Source organism: Neopelma chrysocephalum, unplaced genomic scaffold (assembly GCF_003984885.1).
Source record: "Neopelma chrysocephalum unplaced genomic scaffold, ASM398488v2 Primary Assembly neopelma1_68b, whole genome shotgun sequence".
Classification (NCBI taxonomy): domain Eukaryota; kingdom Metazoa; phylum Chordata; class Aves; order Passeriformes; family Pipridae; genus Neopelma; species Neopelma chrysocephalum.
Window position 1 is genome coordinate 2,101,588 of NW_020897728.1, and position 23,533 is coordinate 2,125,120.

General features: G+C 55.6%; 2 protein-coding genes across 4 annotated transcripts; one reads left to right on the forward strand and one right to left on the reverse strand.

Moving 5' to 3' along the window:
- Nucleotides 1-500: 500 nt before the first annotated feature.
- EXOC3L1 (exocyst complex component 3 like 1) lies at nt 501-12,576 on the reverse strand. 2 transcript variants are annotated; one of them, XM_027685344.1, is made up of 15 exons: nt 11,171-12,576; nt 9,450-9,532; nt 8,318-8,478; nt 7,081-7,107; nt 6,888-6,969; nt 5,911-6,571; nt 5,607-5,724; nt 5,306-5,431; nt 5,088-5,188; nt 4,579-4,689; nt 4,316-4,445; nt 3,191-3,313; nt 2,716-2,871; nt 2,191-2,315; nt 501-1,720 (listed from the first exon to the last, which is right to left on the reverse strand). In XM_027685344.1, exons 1-15 carry the CDS (start codon nt 11,185-11,187, stop codon nt 1,534-1,536), a joined length of 2,208 nt encoding a protein of 735 aa, XP_027541145.1. In that variant the 5' UTR covers nt 11,188-12,576; the 3' UTR covers nt 501-1,533. The 2 variants fall into 2 exon arrangements, with proteins under 2 accessions (XP_027541145.1, XP_027541142.1); XM_027685341.1 differs by having other exon boundaries at nt 6,888-7,107.
- E2F4 (E2F transcription factor 4) lies at nt 10,542-23,310 on the forward strand. Of its 2 annotated transcripts, XM_027685348.1 has the most exons (10): nt 10,542-10,732; nt 12,574-12,683; nt 13,173-13,334; nt 13,815-13,858; nt 16,568-16,629; nt 16,763-17,048; nt 18,055-18,219; nt 19,143-19,190; nt 20,738-20,782; nt 21,110-23,310. In XM_027685348.1, exons 1-10 carry the CDS (start codon nt 10,556-10,558, stop codon nt 21,223-21,225), a joined length of 1,215 nt encoding a protein of 404 aa, XP_027541149.1. In that variant the 5' UTR covers nt 10,542-10,555; the 3' UTR covers nt 21,226-23,310. The 2 variants fall into 2 exon arrangements, with proteins under 2 accessions (XP_027541149.1, XP_027541150.1); XM_027685349.1 differs by lacking the exon at nt 19,143-19,190.
- Nucleotides 23,311-23,533: the final 223 nt, after the last annotated feature.

Consider the following 23,533-nt stretch of genomic DNA (forward strand, 5'->3'; position numbering starts at 1 on the left):
TGGCCATGAAGTCCTGGCCTAGGCAAGCGCTGGTCCCAGCTGGGTGTTCCCAGGGCTCAGGGCCACCCTTTGAACCACGTCCCTGGTACAGGTGAGCGAGTCCCAGAGCCAGTGGGAGCCAATGAGGAGGGCAGATACCTTCCCAGGCAGGTGGGAGCTGTGGCCAGCTGGGCAAGCGCATTGTGAGCCCCAAGGAGGGCAGTGGGCACCTCCCCAAGGTGAGGTTGAACCCACCACTGAGCATCCCCCCAGCACTACAGCTGCCTGAGCCTGACCCCAGGGCTGGGGAGCAGTACAGCCCCCTCCACTGGGGACCTGGGTTATGCAGTGTCTCCATCATCCCCCGTGTCCCTGGGTGGCCTCCTGGGGTGGCACTGGGTGCAGGGAGCCAGCCCTGGGGTGATGCTGATGGTCCTTCCTCCCTCCCATGCCACCCACATGCCCTGATCCCTGTCCTGACCCTCTGGGGAGCAGAGCCTGAGGACACTGAAGAGCAAGTGCACAGTTCAGGCCTTTATTTCCAGCAGTGGTGCCACACAAGGACAGCAGGATGCAGCCCACCCCAGGGAAGGAAGCGTGGCAGAGCATGGAGGTCTCCCAGGGCACTGCAGGGGCTGGGCACAAGGATGGACACAGGCTGCTCCTGATCTTCTTATGGCACCTGGGGAGGAGACAGCCAAGGGCCGGGCAGCAGCAGAGGATGGAGGGAGAGCCAGTGCTCAGGGCATTGCTGCCCATCACGGAGGAACCTTGGAGCAGGAGGATGCTCGACACAGCAGACACAGCAGGTGGAGAGCCTTGGACTCCAGTCCTGTTTTGGACACTGGCAAACGAGCCAGAGCCAGGAAGTCTGGCAGGTGAGCAGGAACTCAGAGCTGATGGCACTGCCCAGGGCAGGGAGACCACCCTGGGTGCCCTTCTCCGTGCCCGTGGGCCACGATGAACTGGCTGAGCTGCTCCCCACCAGCCATGCAGGACCCAGGCTGGAGTCAGGGCTGAGCCCAGAGGACCTCCTGTGCCTAAAACCCTCCTGCCAGCCTGCTCCCAGTAAGACTCCAGTCTGCCTGGAAGCTGGGATGGTAGCAGGCTCCATATCCATGGCCTGGACCTGCTGCCTCAGGGAGCTGTCTGGACACTTGGAGAAACCCAAATATCCCTACAGCCCCATGGAGACATGGATTTGCCCCAGCTGCAAACTCTTGTCTGGTCTGCAACACCTCTTCCTCCTGCAGGCAACAGGCCAGGCCTGAGCAGCCCTCAGTCACTGTCCCAGCAGGCCAGCAAAACAGCTACAGGCTGGATTTCCCCTGATCCAGGTATCCCAGCACTGGTGCTTGCAGGAGACAGTCTGCTCAGTGAGGCAAGACCAGAGGAGGATGGCACATATCCAGACTGTCCCCAACGCAGGACAAGGTGCTGCGTGCAGGGGATGCCACGTGTCACCTCCGTTCCCCCTGTGCAGCTGCAGAGATGCCCCCGTGGTCCATCCCTGTGCCGGGGCAGTGGGCAGGGGGAGCTGGCTGAGGGGCAGTGTCAGGCACACTTGCCCTTGCGAAGGCAGAAGGGCAGCTCTGGCACGGGCACCAGGATGGTGCTGAAGATGGGCCGGTAGCCCTCGGGCAGGACCTGGGGGTGCTGAGCCATCATTTCCAGCACCACATGCCGCACTTCCTTGGAGACGTCACCCCGGAGGTCCAGCAAGGTGGAGATGTGCTCGTCGCTGGGCAGAGAGGGAGAGGTGAGTCAGGGCGAGCTGCTGGCCCACCCTGCCATCCACAGTGCTTGTGTCCCACAAACCTCCCGTGATCCGGAGAAGCCAAGCTGAGGCCAGGGGAGAGCCGGTGCTTTGCACCAGGCAAACTTTAAAATTTGCCCAAAAATAAGCCCCCAAACCACGTGAATTTGGTTTTGACATTTCCAACTTGGTGTTTTGTCATTTCTCACGCTTTAGTTGGGCACCAGACATGTGACTGCCACAGCAGAACTCCTTTTTCCTTTACCTCTTTGCCCTCGGGGCTTTGCAAGAACACCTCAAATCTGGAGCATGGGAAAAGGAAGCCTCAGGGAGAAGTGGGAAAAGGCTCAGGTTTCTGCCTGCTCTGCAGTGTCATGTCACCTCACAGGGTCCAGCCCCAGACTGGCTCTCCTGGATGGACTCCCACCTTCCCCCTCTCGCAGGAGGTACCTTACCTGGCATCGGGGTACTTGGTGATGAAGCCCAGCACCTCCAGGCTGAGTAGTGCTGGGTCTTTGAGGCAGATCAGCTCCCGCAGAGCAAAGACGGCCTCCAGGCTCTGCTGGCTCTGATCCAGGCCCTGGGAGGGAAAGCAGCCAGGTGTGAGACCCGGGGGAGGTCACCACAGTGGCTGGTGACACACAGCTGGGTCCTCAGTGCCCACGTGGGGACCTGGTTCTCTGCAGCTGTTTTCTTCCCACTGAGCACGTCCCACCCACCAGGGGCTGCTGTGCAGCCTCACAAATCCCTGCTGGGCAGGGTGATGGCCCCCTAAATCCCTAATCCAGCCAGTTCCTCCCATCTCGGCCTCACAACCACGCGAGTGTAACAGCCACGTCTTGTCTGTGGGCTGATGTACCCACCCCACGTGCAGGAGGGTGACGGAGGTGAGCTGTGAGCTCCTTTAACCGACCTCGCTGGGTGATGGTCCCCTCCTGTGGCACAGCCCCAGCTCCCCAGCACACCCAGGCCCCTCTCACCAGGCCACAGAAGAGCTCCCGGAGCTGTGTGGTGTCCTGCAGCAGGCGGTCGCAGAGCTGGCCCCGCTCCTCCTCGCTCTTGCACACCATCTTCCTCTGCATGAGCGCCCGCAGGTACTGGCTCGCCACCAGCAGCTCGCTCTCCATCAGCAGGAGCTGGGCAGGGGAGAGCTGTCAGTGCTGGCACTGCCTGCCTGTCAGACCCCAGTTCCCCAGGAAAAGGCAAAGAGGAAAAGGGCTGGATACAACACCAAGCCATGGACGACCCACTGGGAAGACCCTTGGCTGAAGGCACAGAGAAAACAGCCGGACTGGGGGGAAGCCCTGAACGCCTCTGTGTGATGGTGCTCTCTGGATTGCTCTGGAGGATACAGGCTCCCTGGCAAATCCAACACACCCTGCACCCCAACGTGGCACCCAACTGCCCAGCCTCCCTGCCCTACAGACAAGCAGCCGTTCCAAGGACAGCCGGTACCGTGAAGACGGGTTTCCTGACGTGGGAGAAGTGCTTTGCATACTTGTCAATCACTTCACACATGCTGCCGACGAGCTGGGACCCAGAGAGCCACTTGCGGGAGGGCAGCTGCAGGCAGAGGGGCTGAAAGAAGCGGAGGAGCAGCGTCTGTGCCCTGCATTGTCACATCACTCCTCCAACAGCTGCCAGCTCAGGGCGGCACAACACCCTCAGCTGGTGCCCACCTGCTGCCTGGCAGCACGGCCACTTTGCCTTGCAAAACCCCCAAGCCCCTGCTGCCAGCCAAAACTCAGCAGAAAAACAGAAGAGTGGTCTAGGTTAGGAAATTATGGAAACCCCCTGGGGCTGTCCCTCCCTGACACCCTAAGAACCCCATTTTGGGGCTTTATCTGGGTCACAGTGCAGCACCTGTGTGGGCAGCAAGCTGCTCCTCAACCACTCGCTTTTGGCCTGTCTTGCTGTGATTTTATTTTTAATTTCCACTCTTCCCCACTTCCCTCGTGTAGACATAGCATGTTTGTGGCTGAGGGCTTTGATTTCCAACTCCTGCCCTGCTGTCCTTGCCTGTCTTCCTGCCTGCAGGCACACATTCCCTCTGTCTCTGCTGGGGCCCGCAAGCTCTTCACCCTTTGGCTCTTCCTTTGTTTTCATGGCATTCAAGCCCTAAATAGCAACGCCGTTAATTATTCCAGATTTTTGGTCCAGACTCCAGGAAAGCTAAATTTGACTACACTGGCAGGAAACGACTTGGGCAGTTGCACATGGATTTGTATCCTCCGCGCGGACATCGCCGCTCTCCAGCTGGTTTTCTGCCATGAAAGAAGGAGCATGAGGCAGCCTGGGGGGGCCCTGGCTCCTGGTCTCTGTCCGTTGGTGATTTGGGGGCCACAAACCATCTGCCCCAGTGATATGGGGCAGTGCTGGCTGGTGACAGACATGGGGTGGTTTATCAAGGCCTGGGAGCCAGGCTGGCAGAGATGTCTGCAGGATGATAGCAGGGCATGGAGCGCATGGCAGGGATCCCTGGCAGGAATAACTCGTGCCTGGGGTGTTGCTGTAGGGCTGTTCTTGCTGGGGCCAGGTTTGTTGCAGCCCTGTCAGGCTCAGTGCTGTGGACAAACGTACCTGCAGGTCCAGGAGCAGCTCCTCCAGCAGCAGCTGACAGGCTTTCTTCTGCATCCTGTCTAGAGCAGCCCGGAGGGATGCAGGGACTTCTCTGTGGGCAGTGTCGGGGTGCAGGGAGGAGACAGAGTTGCTACAAGAGAGAGGAGAGGGACAGGTAGCCTGGGAACACAGTGGGGACAGTGGTGCAGGAGCACGGGGAGTATGTGGCTTTCCCTGGGGGTGGTGGGTTACTACAAGAGCTACAGGGTGCTGGTGGAGGTTACCTGAGAGCCAGGTTGTTGTTGAGCATGGCCAGGAGGTAGGAGACGTAGTACTTGGGCACGGCCCGGTCCTGCTGGTGCTCCTTCCCGCACTGCACCAGGGCTTCCCGCAGGCTGTGACACAGAGAGGAGACCCTGACGGGCGGGCAGAGCAGTCCCACCACAAGGACACGGAGCTGGGAGGCTCCTGGGGACACGTGGACCTCCCACAATCCCCCCAGCTTGCTTGGCTCTTTCCAGATCCTGCCATCAGGCTGGAGAGTGACAGATTGTTGGGCAGGGCCCAACCTGGGACAGTCGGGCTCAGCAGAGAAGCGTTTTGGGCAGCGAGCCCTGAGAGCTGATGCCCTCAAGGGCTGAGACAGCAGCTCCATGGGCAGACAGGTTGTTGAGCCTTCTGTGACCTGGGTGAGAGTTGGGTGCCCCATGGCAGATCACCACCACCAGCCCGTGATGCTTGGCCACAGGACCCGGGGTCTGTGATGGGCAGGGGTGCGAAGGGCTCCACTCACCGGCCCAGAAATGCCTCGAGCTCCTCCAAGGCCATGTTGTAAACCTTCTGCTGCAGAGAGTCATTGATCAAGGAAGCGACCTGGATGTTCTCATTCAGCATCTGCAGCGGGAGAGGAGAGTGGGGGTGAGTCAGGGAGAGCCCGCAGGCCACGGCCCCCTTTTTGGGAGTTCTTAGCATGGCCATGCTCCAGCTGCACCCGTGGTGCTGGGGACCCACCTGCATGACAATGGCAGGCAGGGCTGACTGGAAGAATCCCTGGTGGTCTGTCTCGGGTTCCTCTTCCCTGAACCATTCCTTGAACTCCACCTCCAGGGTCCTCTGCATCCACTCTAGCACGCTGGCCTGCGGGATGGACACCCACCACAGGAGGCCCAAGAAGTCAAGTACCAACTCCCTTGAGACCCAACACAGCACAGCAGTGAGTCCTGGGCCTCGTCCCACAGGCTCATGGTCTGGGGCTGTTGTCAGAGCAGATGCTTGGCTCAGTGGTGGTCACTGGGGTCCCTGCTCCACTCACCTTGACTTTCACCACGTATCTCCTCTCTGTCTGATCCACAAGCTCAGGGGACATCAAGGGACCCAGAGCAGAAACATCCACTTCTGGGAGAAGGTCAGGGTGACCCATCATCTCTGGGCTGGAAGGCAGAGGTGGATGAGGGCTGGGAAGACCTGTGTTTTCCAGAGTTCCTACCTGTCCCTCTGTCCTCCTATTGGTCATCCCCTGATAGCCAGAGCCACTCTCCCAACCCACTCATGTGCCGGCGAACAACCCAGCTCTCCACGACAACCCCTGCTTTGTTGTTGCCAGGCTTGGTGCTGACCTGTGGTACACATGGAGCGCCCATTCCAGGAGGAGGAAGAGCCCCTGTTTGTCCAGGTCCTCCCGGAGGATCTCCTGGAGGTGGCTGGTGAGGGCCTGGTGGTAGGTGGCAGTGCAGACACCGAGGATGTTGTAGTGAGCTGGGACGCACTGGACCATCAGGTCCTTCACCACCCGCAGCTCAGACACGATGTCCTTCTGCAGCGCTGCCAGGTGCCTGGCCAGCCCCGGCCCCTCCGCCTCCACGTGAGCAGCACGGAAGCGGGGCCCTGTGATGGTGCCCTGGAGGACGTGGTAGAACTTCTGCCTCCAGCCCTTTGGGCGGCCAGGGGGCAGGAAGGTGGCCTCCAGGAGCAGAGTATCATCTATTTTCTCCTCCCGCTCGATGATCCGTACAGCGGTGACGAACAGGACGGGGTCCTCCCGCACCAGCCGCAGGCTGCTGCCCACGATGTCCCACAGCTGCCTGGCCAGGGTCTCGTTGAGCTGCTGCAGGCCGCTGAAGTAGGACAGCACGGTTGTCTGGGCGCTGGAGAGCCCGCGGAGGTGCAGCTGGGAGAGGATGTCATCCCGGAGGTGCTCCACCATCATGAGCTCCGCGTGGGCCTCCAGCAGGCGCTGCCCGTGGAGCAGCTGCAGGGTATGGGAAAAAACCTCGTGCACTGTGGGAGAGGGAGGAGGGATGCCAGGACTCAGCGCGGGGGGAGAAGGGGGTTTGCACCAGGGACGTGGGTGCAGGTTATCAGGGAGACGGTGAGGGGAAGGGTCTGAGGTCTGGGACTCTGGGAACACGGCGCTGCATCAGTCCCTGGGGAGGCAGTGAAATCTCCATCCACAGATACTTTCCAAACCCAACCAACAAAGCCAGAGCGACCTGCTCAAGCTTTGCCACCAGCCCTGCATGGAGCCCGGGGTTGGACTGAAGTTCTCCCCTCTGCCTTCCAGCCCAAATCCACCAGGACCGGGCCAGTGCCTTACCCGAGAAGATCTGTGGCAGCACCTGGACCACGGAGGCCAGCTGGACGTGCTCCTCCACCAGCGCCCTCATCTGCTGCAGGCCCTGGAAGTGGTCGGCGCTGTCCAGCAAGGCCCAGCGCGCAGCCCCCAGGTCCTGGCACACGCTCTGCACCTCCTGCGCCGCCGACCGCAGCTGCTCCAGCCCCGCACTCACCCCCTCCAGGTAGGACTGGACGGTTGACTGGGGAGCAGAAGAGGATGGAGGGGCAGTGGAGCGGCCCCAGAAGGCAGGAGGACTCCCACACCATTTGTCCCAGCCCTGCACGGTCTGTGTTGCAGGCACCCTCCCAGCCCCTCAAGGTTACACCCTCAGACCATCACATCTCTTGGACTTTCCGTGACGGCCCCGCTCCACTGCACATCCAGCTTCTAGGAACCCCCTCCAGCAGCAGGAATGGCTCACAGGGGGTGGGGTGAGGGGCAATGACTGCTGTGCATGAGGTGGGAGAAGGGCATCACTTTGGGGTGACCAAGACCACAGGATGAGCAGTAACTAGATGCCTCCTTTCACTTTAAAAATACTGCTTTGCTGCTGCAAAACAGCAGAAGGCCACAGGGCCCTTGTGTACCCCCCAAGGCATGTGGATGCTTGAAGTACCTCAGTGGCTGTAAAAACCCTCCTCCAAAAGGGATTTCCATCATTTCCAGCCCTGCAGTGGCACTGGCACATCTCCATGCCCTATCATCCACCCATTTAATGCCCATCTCCTGGTGCCACTGTCCTTCTACCCAGCATCACCAGAAACAAGTTGCTTTCTCTGAGGCCACATCACTTAAAACAAGTTGCCTCCTGGATAATTCAACCAGACTTAGAGTAGGAGAAACCATCTCCAAAATAATCAGGAGAAGGTTGCAGTGCTCAGACAGATCGGGTCCCAGGGTCAGTCATTCCTTGGGTCATGTAAAAAGGTCACTCTGAGGAAGGAAGTTGTGCAGGGGGACTGGAACAGCCCTTGCAGATGTGCAGAAATGGAATTTCCCCTGTGGGGACCAGAAGGCAGGGGCTGGTTGGAGCTCTGTGCCTCCTCCCAGCTGTGAGGAGGGGCAGCCTTTGGTGCTGGGATGGGGCAGTGATGGGGAGCGCTGACTCCTGCACGTGGGATGTGCTGAACCCCCTCGGTGTTTTATTTTGAAGGATGGTCAGAAACATGGGAGACTCATTTTATCACTTCGGACACTGCCTGAGAATAGGGCAGCAGGTGGGAGTTACCAGATCTTTTCTCCCAAACAATTGCTATTTCCCCCACAAAGCGCCAGCCAAAGGAAAAGATTTTGCCAGAAGTGGACAGAAAGATGATTCAACGCACAGGAGGGCACCCTGGCTGGGTTCCCTGCCTGGAGAGGTGGTGAGGCTGCAGGTGTCCATGTGGTGGGCTGTGGCAAACACCCACCTTCAGCCGGGACTGGATGGAGCTGTTCCTCTGTGTCTCTCGGCTCCGGTAATGCCCGAGCCCCTCCAGTTTCTCGGGGCGGTAAAACACCCCTGAAGCCCATTTCAGAGCGGCTCCTCTCGCCAGCTTCTCAGCCTTCTCTGCTTCCGGCCACTCCTCGTCTGGGGATGAAGCCAGGGGTCAACGAGCACAACCAAGTGGGGCAGGAAGAGCCCCCGAGGCCGGAGGCAGGAAGCTGGCTGCCAGCAGACTTCCAAGCACACCCCGATGTGGGAAGCTGGACAGGATGGCACCAAGCAGGTACTTCCACAAGGGCCCCCACAAGGTGCCACAGCTACAGAGGGATATTGTCACAGTGGCTGTGGCAGTGAGAAGGCTGCCCTGGGAAACTGTGACTCAGCCTGCCAGTTGAGTCCTCAGGCTGTCCCTGGGCCGAGCACATATCCCCATTGCTCCCCCAAACACAATGGTGGGTTGTCTGAGGCGGTCTGATGCCACCTGGGAAGTCCCCAGCAGGGCTGAGACTCTGGCAGTGAGTCAGCAGGAGGGATGGAGAGGTGGCAGCTCTGCCACAAAGGAGAGCCAGGCAAAGGTGAGGATGGGAGGCTCCTGAGCTTCCAGAAGCACCCTCACTGTGGGGGGCCCAGTGTTCCCCTTGGCACAGGGTCCGAAGCCATGTCAGAGGCCTCCTGGCCAAAGCAGAGGGCTGAGAACCAGCGCAGTTATCACACACCAGTCCCTGTCCCCAGCGAGGGGGGGACAGTTTAATCGCTCCCCCCACCCCATCCCCAGCCACTCCCTGCAGCCCCGCAGGGATGTCACCCAGTGCCAAGCCAGGCTCCTGCTCTGCTGGGAAGCCACCGGCAGCCTCGGGTCCGGGGGGCTTCGGACAGCAGCTTTGAGGATAAGATGTGCAGGGGAGCAGCGCTGCCCCCGGCGCAGATATCACCATCGGGAAGCACAGCCAGGCTTCCACCCCACCCAAGAACACAAGGCACCAGCTCCCGGCACAGGAAACAGGTCCAGGGGCTGGTGAGGCAGAGGGCAGGAGAGCCCCCAGAATGTGCTGCAAGCAGCAGCATCCCTTCCCTGCCCCGTTCGCCGGCTCCCCGGGGCGCATCGCCCCCGTTACCTCTGGGGCTGGCGGCGCGCTCGTCCTCCGCAGACATGCCCATGGTGTCCGGGCTGTGTGGAGCTGCGGGGGCCAGGGCAGGGCTGCGGAGGAAGCCGGCAGCCGTTTCCTCAGCCGGAGCAGCCGCGCTCCTCAGGGCCCCATTGTGTTCCCGCAGCCGCGCTCAGGACGTCAGGAACGGGGGGCGGAGGGGAGGGGGGGACACGGGAAGGCACCGCGACAGCCGCAGGTCTCGGGAGTGGACACCATGGGATCATTTAGGTGGGAAAAGCGCTCCAAGATCGTCGAGTCCAACCGTTAACCCAGCGCTGACAAACCCACCACTAAACCGGGTTCCCAAGTGACACATCCACACGCCTTTCGGACACCTCTGGGCACGGTGACTCCACCACTGCCCCGGCCAGACTGTTCCAGTGCCTGACCACCCTTTCCGGGAAGATATTTTTCCCAATATCCGATCTAACCCACTCCTGAGGGGAGCCTCAACTTGAGGCTATTTGCTCTCGTCCTGGAAGTCACACCCCGCGTGTCCTCCCCTGCACCCCCGTTCCCCCGGACACACAGACCCTCTCCGTGCTCCCAGCGCTGGCTCGAGGAGGACAGCGGGATGCCCGGGTGCCCCTGTCAGACCTCAGCCCATCCGTAGTGGGAACCCCCCTAAGGCTGGACCAGCCGGGAAGGGATCCACTGTGCCAGCCTGAACCGAAGGCGAGAGGGCGTGGAAGCGGGGATGGACCCTCCACGGCTGGGGATGGACCTGGAGAGATATCCCCCCTGCCACAGACTGCCTCCCACGAGGCACAGGCTGGAGGATTCCCAGCGTGGAGGACTCCCGGGTGTGTCGGAGCGGCAAATCGCCCCTGTCACCGGGCGGTGCGAGCCGGGCAAACCGGGCGGAGGGTTTGGCTTTGGTACCCTGGCAGGGTGGCGAGGGGATGGGCGCACCCCGCGGCTTTACCCCATGGCGGGGGGACCCCCGCGCCGGGGGGATGCCCGGACCGCCAGGCACCCACCCCTCGCCCCCGGGAGGCGGCGGTGGGGAGTCCCCCGTCCCCGCCCCGTCCCCGCCCCGGAGGTTCCCGGGGAGCCCCGCGGCCCGGAAGCGGATGCGCGGCCCCGGAGCCGGCGGCGGGCAGATGGCGGAGTGCGGGGCGCAGCCCCCCGGGGGTGGCAGCGGGGCTGCGGGCGCGCCCAGCCGGCACGAGAAGAGCCTGGGGCTGCTCACCACCAAGTTCGTGTCGCTGCTGCAGGAGGCCAAGGACGGCGTGCTCGACCTCAAGCTGGTGCGGGGGCTGCCGGCGGGGGGGCGAGGGCTCCGCCGCCCCCGGGGGTGGGTCCGGGGGGAGCGGCCGCTGGGGCACCGGGGCTCCGGCGGCACCGGGGCGGGTTTGGAACGGGGGAGCCCCGCGGGCGCGGCAGCGCCCCGGTGCAGCAGGTGGTTTAGGTTGGATACTAGGAAAAAACTCTTCGCGGGAAGGGTGGCCGGGCGCTGGGACCGGGCACTGACCCCGGTGGGGTCACCGCGCCGGGAAGCGTTCAGAAAACTCGTGGCTGTGGTGCTTGGGGACAGGTTTAGCGGTGGGGTTGGCGGCGCCGGGTTAATGGTTGGGCTCGATGATCTCGGAGGGCTTTTCCAGCCGTGACGGTGCTGTGGTTCCAGGGGCAGGGAAGGCGGGGTCCCCGGGGGTGCGGCAGAGCTGCCAACCCTGCAGCCCTCACACCTCTCCTGCTCTTCCATCCGAGCCCTTCTCCCCACCCCATCGGGCTGTCCCAGCCGCTCTGCCCTCCCCGGAACCTTGCCTGGCGTTGCAGGTGTTTGTGTGCTTCATTTGGAACCCGGTTTGACTGCCCCGTTCTCTTCTGCGCTCTTGCCCCTCACCAAGGTGCTACTTGATCATAATGATCCAGCCCTGTAAAGCCTCCGAGACCTATAGGAACTGTTCCTACCTGGAGCGCTTAGACCTCCCAGCACACACCAGGAGGGGGAGCGTGGTCACATTCACCTGCCAGAGTTGTCCCCGATGCCTTTAGCCTGTGGAGAAGTGCCCTGTGAATGCGTCTTGCTTCTTCATTTTTTAAGATCTTCACCTAGAGGAAGTAACTAATCCCAGGCTTTTTCTATAAGTGAAGTCCCTTTGCTATGGTTTATACAAATGCCTCTTACATGGGCATGTGTGCAAGTGCTCTGACCCTTCACAGGCAGCAGACAAGTGCCAGAAAGCCCCGACCATGCAGGGGCTGGAGGAGTCTCCTGGCTCCTTGCCTGTGCCAAATCGTTGTCTCTTTGGACTTGGCAATATTTTCCTGCTTCAGATGTCCATTAAGTGGGCTCATGTTGGTTACTGTGATTTGCTCAGCTGTGCAGTGCAGGGTCTCCAAAGTCCCGGCTCGTTACTGGTGAGTGAGTGAGGAGGGATGTGGTTCCTGTGCTGACCCGCTCTGGCTGCTGCCACTGGCTTTGCTGGTCCTGGCTGTGCACACATTAACTCTTGCTGGTGCCAGGTTGCCACGTGGTAGTGAAAACAATGCAGTTCTTTATGTCCCAAAACCTGAGGGGAGGAGAGTTGTGTGAGCAAGGCAGCTCATGCTTGCTCTCCACCTGGCATCTTATCTTTTAAACAGGGGAAAAATGGTATCTTTTCAAGTGCCTCTTGAAAAAAGTGTTCTCTATCAAGCAACATCAGATCTGATTTAGAAAAGGCCTTTTGAATATTGACCTCACAGAACTGTTGCCAGTCACGCAGACAGCCCTCAGCATTCTCCTTCCCATCCCTGTCTCTTTTACCCTGAAGGAGCACTGAATTTTCAGGCTGCTGAACTAGTGTTTTCTAGCACTGCTTTGGTGCAGGGGAATGGTGATTTTTGGATCCACTCTGAGCAGGATGGCTGGAGCTTGGTTTGTGTTTAGTAGGGACGTTGCAGGGTAGGAAAGGAGCGAAGGATGAGTGACTTCTTCCCGTGGTCCCATGGCATTGTGACAAGTTATGTCTCTGTAACTTGAAGCGCTGGAACAGCAGAGGTATGAGATGGGGAGTGAAGTACTTGGCCAGGAATTGGTCTGACGGGCAGGAAGGAGCTCAGCATGACTGAGAGTGTGGAGTTAAGTGTCTAACCTTTTTTGCAGGCTGCGGATACCTTGGCTGTGCGACAGAAGCGACGGATCTACGATATCACAAATGTCCTGGAAGGCATCGGGTTGATCGAGAAGAAATCCAAGAACAGTATCCAGTGGAAGTGAGTGGCAGAGATGGTCTAAATTGTTCACAGGTCCCTTCCAGCCCAGGTCTAAGTGACAGTGGGGTCAAAATGCCCTGTGCAGAGGGAGGTTCCTCAGTGGTCCGTGCCTGTGCTTCCCCCAGCTGGGCTGTGCTGACGGCAGCAGTGAGGAAAGCTGAAATATGTACGGCATGTCTCCTGCAGCAGAGCTGTTATTTTGGTACAAACTAAATATTTACAGTGCCTTGAGCTAGAAAAGACACCTGTCATGGCACTGGAGATGGGGAAGAGCCCTGCTGGTCTGTGGGAAGTAGAAAAATGTATTGTAGAAACACTGATGTTCTGGAAGGTGAGGATCTAGAGCAGGTGCAGACAAAGCTTTCCAGGCAACCTGTCCTTGATGTTGTGAGGGCTGGCAGTAAGGGGCTGGAAACATCTCTGAGAGGTTGGGGCTCTTGTGGTTGCCTCCAGAGGCTGATGCATCTCACTCCTTTTCACTTTGCCCAGAGGGGTGGGTCCTGGCTGCAACACACGGGAAATAGCTCACAAGCTGATCGAGCTGAAGGCAGACATAGAGGACCTGGAGCAGCGGGAGCAGGAGCTGGAGCAGCAGAAGATGTGGGTTCAGCAGAGCATCAAAAACGTTACAGAAGACATGCAGAACAGTCGATATCCTTTGTGTGAACTCATGTTCGCTTGCTGGGCTGGAGAGCAGGGATCTGAGGGCTGGGTTGGTGGGGAGCTGTTGCTGCTGGAGAAGCTGCACTGCAAGAGTCAAAAGGCCGTGCCTGGCTTTGGAATTAGGGTAACTGTTCAGCCTGGGAAGCTGCTTTCTCTGCAGTGCACAGCTTCTCCTCTGTCTTGTGGAAGCAAAAAACACGGTAGTGTTTACCATGGTGAGAAAAGTGCTTCTTTTTGAGTCACAGGTGGCACTTTCCTGCGTGCAGAGCTGCTCTTGTGGCTTAACTATCTCAGGATGTCAGCTCTGACGAGCACGTAGCTTGCAGACCTCACCTGCAGACCACTTCAGTGTGGCATGGGGACACCTCTGGGAGTGGCATTCCCTGTGCTCATGAAGGAAAGATCAGGTGTCCTTTGAGCTCTCTGTCTGTGCAGGAAGCTGCAGCCTTTCTCCTTAACCTTGGAAACATTAGCATATGTGACACATGAAGACATCTGCAAGTGCTTCACAGGTGAGGAATTGGTGCTCCATGATAAAAGATGTGACTCTGCACTTCTGTCAGGCTCTCCCAGTTGCTCTCCTTTCTCCAGGGAAGAGGGGGTAGCAGACCACAGGCTGCCCAGCATCAAGTTAAAAGTAATGTGAGCTCTGATGCCATCCTGGTTTGTTCACCACTGAACTGCAGCTTTCTTGTCACCGTCAGAGGGGGCAGGCAGTATTTTTTACTTGTGTTTAAAGGAATATAGCTGTTGCTCCTAGGGAAGTCTTTTGCTGGGGTGTCACTGTGTGGGTGTATGAGTGTTATGTTAGAAATCCTTTATTTTAAGGGCTTGGGTGGGCAATGTTCTTATAATAGAAAACATTTGATTGCATGGTAGAAATTGGGCTGTAAGCAGGGAAGTAGTATGAAAGGTGGTCCCTCAGCTGCATCATCTTCCCTGCCAACAAGACTGCAAGAGGGAGATAGAGAAGAGCAGGACAGAAGGAAATAGACCACTTGCCCTGCCCTCACTCCCCTGTGTGCTGCTTTCCTAAAGTTGGGATGGGGACCTGTATCCAAAGTCTTACATTCTGTCTCTTTGGGGCAAGAGTGAAGAAAACCCACCGGAGTCTCTGTTTGTCCTGTTGCTGATTTCAGTGACAGATGTAAGGCCAAAATAACCCCGGTGGCCACTGTGCAACGGGGCAGCCTGCACTACCCAAACTGTTCTTCCCAGCCGTAGTGGTGCAGAGTCACAGCTCCTTTCTGCTTGGGTGGACACCTGACCTCTCCTGACCTGGCAACCTGCATCTGCTTGCCTGCTGCAGAGATTGAAGCTGTTCATCCTGACCGCCCCCAGCCACCCGTAATCTCACCCCTGCCTGACTCTCCTGTCTCCTCCAAGCCCACTTCTCACCCTGCACCTCATCAGCCCTTCTGTTTGTCATCACTGCCTTTGTGCTTTCCTTGTTCACCAGCTTTTACGCTACTCAGGTTCCCGCTGGTGTAACAACTGCATCACCACCCCCCCCTCGGCTGTACTGCTGCTTCTGCACCTTTGGGGGCAGGGATTGTGTTTTCAGTTTGACAGTGCTTGGGGCCACATCACTCGTAGCAGCCTGGAAGGGTTTACTGGAGGCCAGCAGACAGCTCATTGCTTGGCTGGTTGAGTGTTTTGCATTTTATTGCACCTGGTTTTTGTAAACCGGTTTGTGTCTGAGGTCAGACCTCACCAAAATATGCAGAGATTAGATCTTACTGAGGGCAGGTCTGAATTCCCTCTAGAACAGAGGGCTAGTCCGTGTTTTTCCATTGTCTGTCCAGTTTTCCTCTATGAATACGCCTTACATGATGCTTTTTCCTCTCCTGAACATCTGAGTCTTACAGAGATTCTTTGTTGGACCTCTCGTGTTCTTGAACTGTGGTGCAGGCTGAATTTCAGATCCTGGTTTTTCTAATCAACTGCTATTGATCCTGCTTTCTCCAAGATTTCCATGCTTGGACTCTTGTCAAATATGAATTCATTACTTGGATTAATAAAAAAAATAAAAAGAGAAGTAAGAATATGTTAGATTTTAGTGACTGGGAAATATAATTTTCCCACCTGTTGCTGTGATGCATTTTGCACTTGCAGATTCAAAAAGGAAGTGGAAATGCATTGTGAGCTGTGTTGTAAAATTATTTGGGACATATCTGTCAAGGCAGATAGAAACCCAGCACCTGTCTTAGAGACTAACAGGTCTTAAAGCTCAAGCTGGTGTCTCTGAGCTGTATTATCCATTTTTTATGCCTCTTACATTTTTCTTAAGAGTAGATTTGTTAAACAAGTCCCATTTAATTGACAAATCCTATGTGATTTTTAATCCCTTTACCTTTTGCTGATCTGACCTTTGGTTGCCTGCCTGAAATCAAGGGATGTGCTTTTCTGCTCTCCACGCTCTCTCATCGCTCTGGGGATCTTCTGTGTTAATTATCAAGTGAAGCTTAATGCAGAATACTGGTTAACTGTGAATATTAACCACCCTAAAGCTTAAACATTCAAAGTGAAAGCTGCAGGCTGCTTGATCTAAATATGTCAGATGTTCACAGAGCTGGTATTTCTCTGTTCACATTTCTCTAAACCCAGATATGGGCTGGGAGCTGCTCACCTGTGACTTGAGTTATCAGGGCACAGGTCTTAAGGAGCTGCAGGACTTGGAAAGATGTTGTCAGCCTGGCTTCCAGCCCCAAACATTCTGGGCTCTGTGGTGGGTCCAGCACAACTAACACCAGGCAGCTCTTGCCAGTAGAGACTGGGGAGTGTTGGTTTCAGGTGTTGGCACACCAGCCTGAGGTTGGCAGCCTGGCTCCTGAGCCTGCTTTGACCCCATCTCTCCACTGGCAGTCCAGCTGTTTTGTTTATAATTCACATACAAAAGCTTTTGACAGCAGAATGAAGGATACTTCCCTTAGGATTCAGATATCCTTAGGAGTGAATTTAAGCCAGCCCTTCCAAGGAAAAGGAATAGTCTTGATAAGGACACTGCTGAAAAACTTCGGGGTTGCCCTGGGAGAAACTTTGCAGGTACTTTGTGCCCTGGGCCGTTGGCACATTGGGAGCTGTATGATGTGTTTGGGGTGTAGATGTAACCCTGGAGGATTGCCAGGAGATGGGGGGTTTGGGGAGGGTCTCTTCATCCGTGCTTAATTATCATCACAACAGCTTGTGCCCACGGAGCACTGACTGGTGTGTTTTCACAGGAGACACCCTCCTTGTGATTAGAGCCCCGTCTGGCACACGTTTGGAGGTGCCCATCCCTGAGGTGAGTGACAAACACATGGGCAGGGGGCAGGTGTGTGTGTGCACATGTACATCTTGTCTGTGGGAAACTGATGTTCTGTTTGAAAAGGGCTTTTAATGTATGTCCGTGGTTTTTTTCTTTTGACTTTTCCCAGGGCCAAAACGGGCAGAAGAAATACCAGATCCATCTGAAGAGCACGAGTGGTCCCATCGACGTCCTCTTAGTCAACAAAGATACTTGGAGCTCTCCTCCTGTCGTACTCCCTGTCCCTCCCCCTGAAGACCTCATTCAGTGCCAGGCAGCTGCACCCTCGAAAACACCGATCCCACCGCTCACCCACTTCCAGGAGGCCTCTGTTCCCAGCAGCACCCAGCCCTCCACACCAACACCCACCAGCACTCAGGACCATGGCCCTCCCACACAGAAAAATGCAGGCACAGGTGAGAGGGAGCTACAGGAGGCAGGAACAGGCTGGTGGCTGCCAAAGGAGGGTTTCTTGTCCCAGTTGGGGCTGGCACTGCTGGATGTGCAGTGTTGAGAGCTCCTGGCAAAGGGGCACCTCTGCCTTTGCTGCAGCCCATCCTTTTGCTCTGGTTAGTGGGACTGGTTGTGTTCAGGGAAATCAGGCACTTGGCTTGAGGGGGTAGTGCCAACCTGTAGGGGAGATCATGCAAGTTCATTGATGAGCAAGAGCTTGCAAAAGGGTCATTTTGAGTCTCAAGTTCAGCTTTCAGTTTGAATAAAGGTTGTCGAAAATGCCAGATTAGGTTGGTTGTGGCTTTGTCCACTACATTTTGAAAGCCCCCAGCAGTGGAGATCCCTAGGTTCCCTGGTGAGCCCTTTCAGGGCTGCAGCACCTTCTCAGTGAATTCCTTTATCCTGAAGTTTGGATCCTTTGAGCTCATATTGTGCCTGTTGTGTGTGTTACATTGTTTGACACCACTGAGTTCTTAAATTTGGTAACTGCCATTCAGGTAGCTTCAAGCTGCTGTTAGGTCACCCTTAGACTTCTCTTTGCCTGGCTGATCAAGCCCAGCTCCCTCCACTCTTCCTCGCAGGCCATGTGCCCCAGACCCATGGCTAACTTGGTAGCCCTCAGCTGAATCTTCCACAGCTTTCATGAACTGGACAATGGCCAGAGCTGGACACAGTATTCCAAGTGCAGCCTCAGCCCCAAGCAGGAGGATAGTAACTTCCCTGGCTGCGCTGGCCATGCTTCTCCTGGTGGAGCTGTTCATTGCTGCCAGGCTGCAGAGAGCTCGTGCTTGGCTCGTGTGCAGCCTGGCACTGCCAGGACTGCTCTCCAGCAGAAGTGCAGCAGGGCCTGGAGGGAAGCAAGAAGCTTTCTCCCTGTGCTTGGGCAGCACTGCCAGCATGGGCTGAGCCTGTGCCACAGCTGATTTGGGGCTGGTGGGAGATGACATCCCTGTGTGTGGCTCTTTCCAGAGTGTGATGTCCCTGCGGCAGAGTCCAAGGGCAGCGGCGACTCCGACAGCCAGACAGCCGGGCTGGACACACAGCTCCTCCAGTCCTCTGCCTCCCTGGACAGCGGCTCCGTCCTGCCCAGCACCTCTACCTCCTTTGAGCCGATCAAGCCAGACCCCACGGGAAGTGAGTATGCCCCCTCGTTTCATGTCTTGCTCCAAAATCACGCAGTGAGGGAAATCATGCAGTGAGGGAAAGGCTGCTGGGCCTGGAGGAAGGAGCTGAACTCCGTTCTGCCGTTGCTGTCAGCCAGGCTCTGCCAAGGATGAGTGGGCATTTCCCTGTGAGGGTGCCAGGGAACCTGGTGAGAACGTGTCTTCTCTAGTGTCCTGCTGCTTTCTTTGACATCAGTACTAGAAAATCTGCGAGGGACGTCCACGTGACACATCTCTGCTGGTACATGTAGGGTTATTCCCTTTCAGTCCTTCCTGTAGTGTAAGGTTCTATTTTGGAGACCACATGAAGCTATAGAATTTCCAGCCATCACTGAGAGCACCTTTGTAAGTCATGGAGAGTTTTCCTGTATTAGGATAGCTCTTGTCTCCGTTCTCCTCCTTTACTCAGGAATGCTTCATCTGTCCTTAGATCTTTTGTTCTTAGTGATCTTGATACTTGGGGAGCTCCCTGATGTGCTTGGTGAGGTGAAATGGGCTTTAAAAAAGGAACATTGGAGCTTTATGCCAGGAAATGGCAGGCTGGCCCAGGGAGATAAAAGCATCCTCTTACACGAGGTAAATCGAGGCAGCGTGTGGAAGCTGACACCGTGTGAGGTTTACAGGCAGGCAGTTACTGCAGAGCTTCTGACTGTGATAACATGTTCGTGTCCCTGGGCTCCTACAAATTTATCTTAAAGTAGTAGAGCTTAAGTGTTTTATTGCTTATCATTGCAGCAGAAATATCTGACAGGGAGTGTGGGAGCAGAATTTCTGGATGGCGTAGGATGATTTGGGTGTGTAAGGAGTGCAGGAGGTTTGTGGATGATTCTGCTGTAAAAGCATTTCAGACTCTTCGTGTAATGATCCAAACCATCTGGTTTGTTGTGTTTGCAGTACTGGAACTTCCCAAAGAGCTGTCAGAGATGTTTGATCCAATGAGAGGTATGTTCATTCCCTGACCACGGCTTTGCTGTGTGCCCATCAACCCACAGAAGTGGGGCAGTTTGTTTGACTCACTCCCTTTTGGATTATTTTGTGGATGTGGTTTTGTAAGGTGCTTGTGGTCCTTGCTGGCTGCTGGCCCTCTACTTGTAGTTAGGCACTTTTAAAATTACTGGTTTCTGGATGTATTTTTCTGTCTCCATGTTTCCAGCAACCTCTATTAGAGCTTGTCTTGCCATGTGCTGACAGGGCTCTCCTGTCCCCATGCTGACACTACTCTGTGCTCAGCCTTCCCCTCCTCCTTCAGCTTGTCAGTACTATGGAAAAGAAAAATCCCTGTTAAGTCTCATTCCAGCTGTAGCCTGCCTGAGGCTAATCCAAGTAAATATTCTAGGGAGGTAGTGTTCTTTCTTTGAAATACCCCTCAGTGGTGTTGGTGGGGCTGGTAATTTTGGAGCAGTAGGAGAGGGGGATGCTCTTACATGTGTTTGGAGTTCTCACTCTGCCCAAGGAATGTCTAGGGGTTGCTGCCTAATGGTGGGAGAGACTCTGGGCTACGGGCAGGAGAGGTAAAGGAATTTGGTCTAACATAAAGCTAAACCAGGAAACTCTTTTTATCAGCACATTTATTTCCCTTCAGTGCTGGTGGAATACTTTGTAGCCCCCGCAGCTCAGCAGAGCTGAGTACACACAGGCACTTTTGTGGTGGTCACAAGAGATGTACAGCTGTCCCTAGTTTTGTGCTCTAGCAGATGCTTCGTGAAGGTGCTGCCTTTGTGTAAAAACCCCACAAGCCCAAACACACACACGTGTGAGCTTCCAATCTGTGTGCTGCGAGCCCTGGGCTCCGCAGTCAGCCCGGAGAACATCCTTCCTCCTTGCCCAGCACCTGCTGCTGCAGGTAGTGGATGAAGCCTTGATGATGTCTAAGTACATCTGAAGAGTAAGTTTGAGCTCACAGTGTGAGACATGAACTGCTGCAAAGCCCCAGCCATGTAGAAGACCTAGCTTACCCAAAGTGACTGTACTGTGTGACTATGTGGACTCTGTTAAAAAGGAGATGTTTGCTGTCTATGGTAATGTATGTGGCTTTATGGAGTATTTTTCCCAGTTTGGAGTGGGAAGATAAAGATCCAGGAGCGAAGGACAAAAAGGAGTCGACAGCTACAGAGGCAAAACTCAGGACTGGAAAAAAGCAGCACTAGAGAGCTCAGAGAGACAGTCCTTGCAGCATGCTCCATGCAGCCTCTCATCCCTGTGTGATCCCAGTAATGCTGCCCTGGCACTGGCAGCTGCTTTAAGACTGTGCAGTTTAAGCTGCAAGAGCTGGAGCTCTCCCATAGTGTTTTGTGTTGGAATTACTTTTACTATGTGGTTTTATCTCTGTTTTAAGCCCAAGCTTCCTTTCACCACTGCCTTCTGTACACACTGTGCCTTAGCTAGAGAAGGGATAAGAAGGGTGGGGAGAACCCTGGGAAGGTGGGGAACTACCCAGGAGCAGACCAGGAGAGCAGAGTGTTTTGCTACCATGTTTTTCTCTTCCCCAGAATGTATGAACTCTGAGCTGCTGGAAGAGCTGATGTCATCTGAAGGTGAGTCTTAGAGTCTCCTGCCATGGTGTGGCCTTCCCAGGAGGAAGACCATGCTGTGTGACTTCACCCAGCTGGCAGCCCTGAGACTGCAGACTTGCCCTCATCTTTTCTGGGCTCTGGACACAGACTGTGTTCTCGCTGTCCTGACAGTCCCTGAGAGAGGACTGTGAGAGCCAGGAGTCTCTTTATAGTACTGCAAGGCTGATTGAAGCAACCTCACAGACTGTTACTGCGAGGTGGCTGCACAGCTCGGTGCCCTTTGGCAGCTCTTGGCTCGGGGTGGCAGTGCTGAGTTTTGTAACCAACCCTGGGCTTCTCTTTCCCCAGTGTTTGCTCCCTTGCTCCGCCTCTCCCCTCCACCTGGAGATCACGACTACATCTACAACCTGGATGAGAGCGAAGGCGTCTGCGACCTCTTTGACGTGCCTGTCCTCAACCTCTGACTTCTCAGTGCAGCTGTGAGCCCTGCAAGCACAGACTGTTTTGTAACTCTTTGGAAAGTGTCTATTTTTGGATTCCTTTTGTGCTAGAGCTCGATGGCTGAGTAATTCAGAGATGCTCTCATACGGACTCAGAACCAAGAGATGTGGACTTGCAGGCTGGGAGCCTCCCCATAACTTGCTTCTTCCTCTGGTGCTCGTGCAAGGTGCACGTGCAGCTTTCTCCCTGCATTTCTCCACTGGATCCTGGGCCTCACCTCAAAGGCTCCGTGTTTTGAGTGTTCCCAGTTCACCTGTAGAGTTTGCCCACGTGCCTCTCTGAGCTTCCTCCAACCTGCATGCCTTGGTTTTTCCTGCACTCCCAGAGGCACTTTGTACCTCCTAGGTACCAGCTGCTACTAGGAGCCCTAAAATACCGTGGTCAGTTCACAAGCCCAGAGGTTGTTAGTTAGATTTCTCCATGTTAGTGGTTTGGATTGAGGTAGTTGTGTTTCTGAAAGGCATCGGGGGGCGGGGGGAATGGCACCAAAGTGTCTATTTCTGCCAGTGATTTCAGACCAAGCTAGTACGTTTTACAAGAAAAAGCACTTTTTTTAGCCAGCTGTGCCTCCTAGTGGGACTCAGGAGCTGAGTGCTCCTAGTAGCACCCAGGAGCTGAGCCTTTCCCTGCTTGTGCCTCAGCAGGAATGCTGGTTCTGCTCTCACCAGTCTGCTGATGCACAACCCCGGGGGCTCCAGCTCCTTGTCCAGCAGCTGTGCTGTTTCTACAGGGCTAAAGAAGAGGTGCCACTATGGTTTCTTTTTTAATTTTTGTTTTTGCCTGAGTGAAGAGATGTCTGAAAGGATAAGACTGCTCCAGCTGGTGCCTGTAAGGTACTCCAGGGACATCAGAGCCTGCTCATATTTGCAAATAGCTGTATTCTCCAACCATTGCACTTGAGCCTGCAACTGTCTGAAAGGCGACCAAGCAGTAACAATTCAGTAGTACTTTGCTGTGACAGGTTACGTAGGTGTTGTCAAAATAGTGAGCTTTTCTCCTCCCTTCTTCTCTCAGGATCAGGTTTTCTGTATATTTGAATTTGCTCCTCTGGTGTCCATACCCACGCTCCCAATCCCTGATCCTGTGGCAGGTCTTTACCCAGCTTTCTCTGCACCATTTTTCCGCAAAATTTTCTTCCTTGCTTTGTAATGGAAGGCCTGCTGTTGGGTTCTTTAGGATCATCAGCTGGTATCAGTCTTGGACCCCATGCAGTTTAGTTGGAGTTAAAAATGCGCCGATGGATTTGTGTCATGTTTTGCAAGTCCCAGCTTTGGGTTTCGGTCAGGTCCTGTATTTGAGTGTCTTTAGTTTTGCACATCTTCCTGCCACCACGGTGGTAGCAGCTGTCCTGCCTTTCCTGCTCCACAAACTGCCGAAGAGAGAGCCAGGCCAGGCCATGGTGGGCTCTTGCAGAGAGGTAGCTTCCAGCCATCCACTTAAATAGCTGATGTTTTAATTTCTCCACGTAGCTGCTCACTGCCTGTGACCCACACAACCAGCTGCAGCACCAGCACTAAGGGAGGTAAAGTCTGAAGAGCCTGCAGAGGTGAGAGGAGTACGTGCTTGGGACCCGCGTCCCTGAGGTGGCTCCTCGGGCCATCCTTTTGTACATGGGACTCCTCTGGAAGGACTGTTCCTTGCTGCAGCCCCAAAGCACCAGCAGCCTCTTCGGGAAGAGCTCAAAGAACGCGGGAGGAACAATGGGACGCTCCAGTTTGGCAGCAGGGAGCTGCTGCTGGTGAGACAGCCGAGGTGTGGGACCCCTCAGGGGGGTGAACTTCCAGCCTGCATGCAGCCAGTTCCCCTCTCCACATGGAAGCTGACCAGAATCCCTCAGTCCTGCACGTGTGTTACCGAGGCTCCCTGGCTCTGGTGTAGCTCCAGCTCTTCCCATACTGCCTGGCCCTCACCCTCCCCTTTCCCAGCGTTCACGTTCGCCGCCAAGTTAGACGACCTCCTCCAGAAAAGGATAACACCTAGAGGAAAAAAAAAAAAATTTACAGTTGCAAATGAACTTTTTTGATTCATATCAAAAAAATTTTTTTTATTTTTCTCTTTTTTTTTTTTTTTTTTTTTTTTTTTGCGAGGAAAGAAAAAAAAAAACCGCCCGCGATTGTTTGTACAGAGCGTTCCTCTGACGGGAATAAACAGAAAAAAAAAAATTTAAAAAAAAAGAAAAAAAAAAACCCTCAGGTTTTCCAGAGTTTCTCGCCCCGAGCATGTGCCTCCTGTGTGGGATGGGGTGCCCTGGGGGAGCGGCGGGAGCGGAGG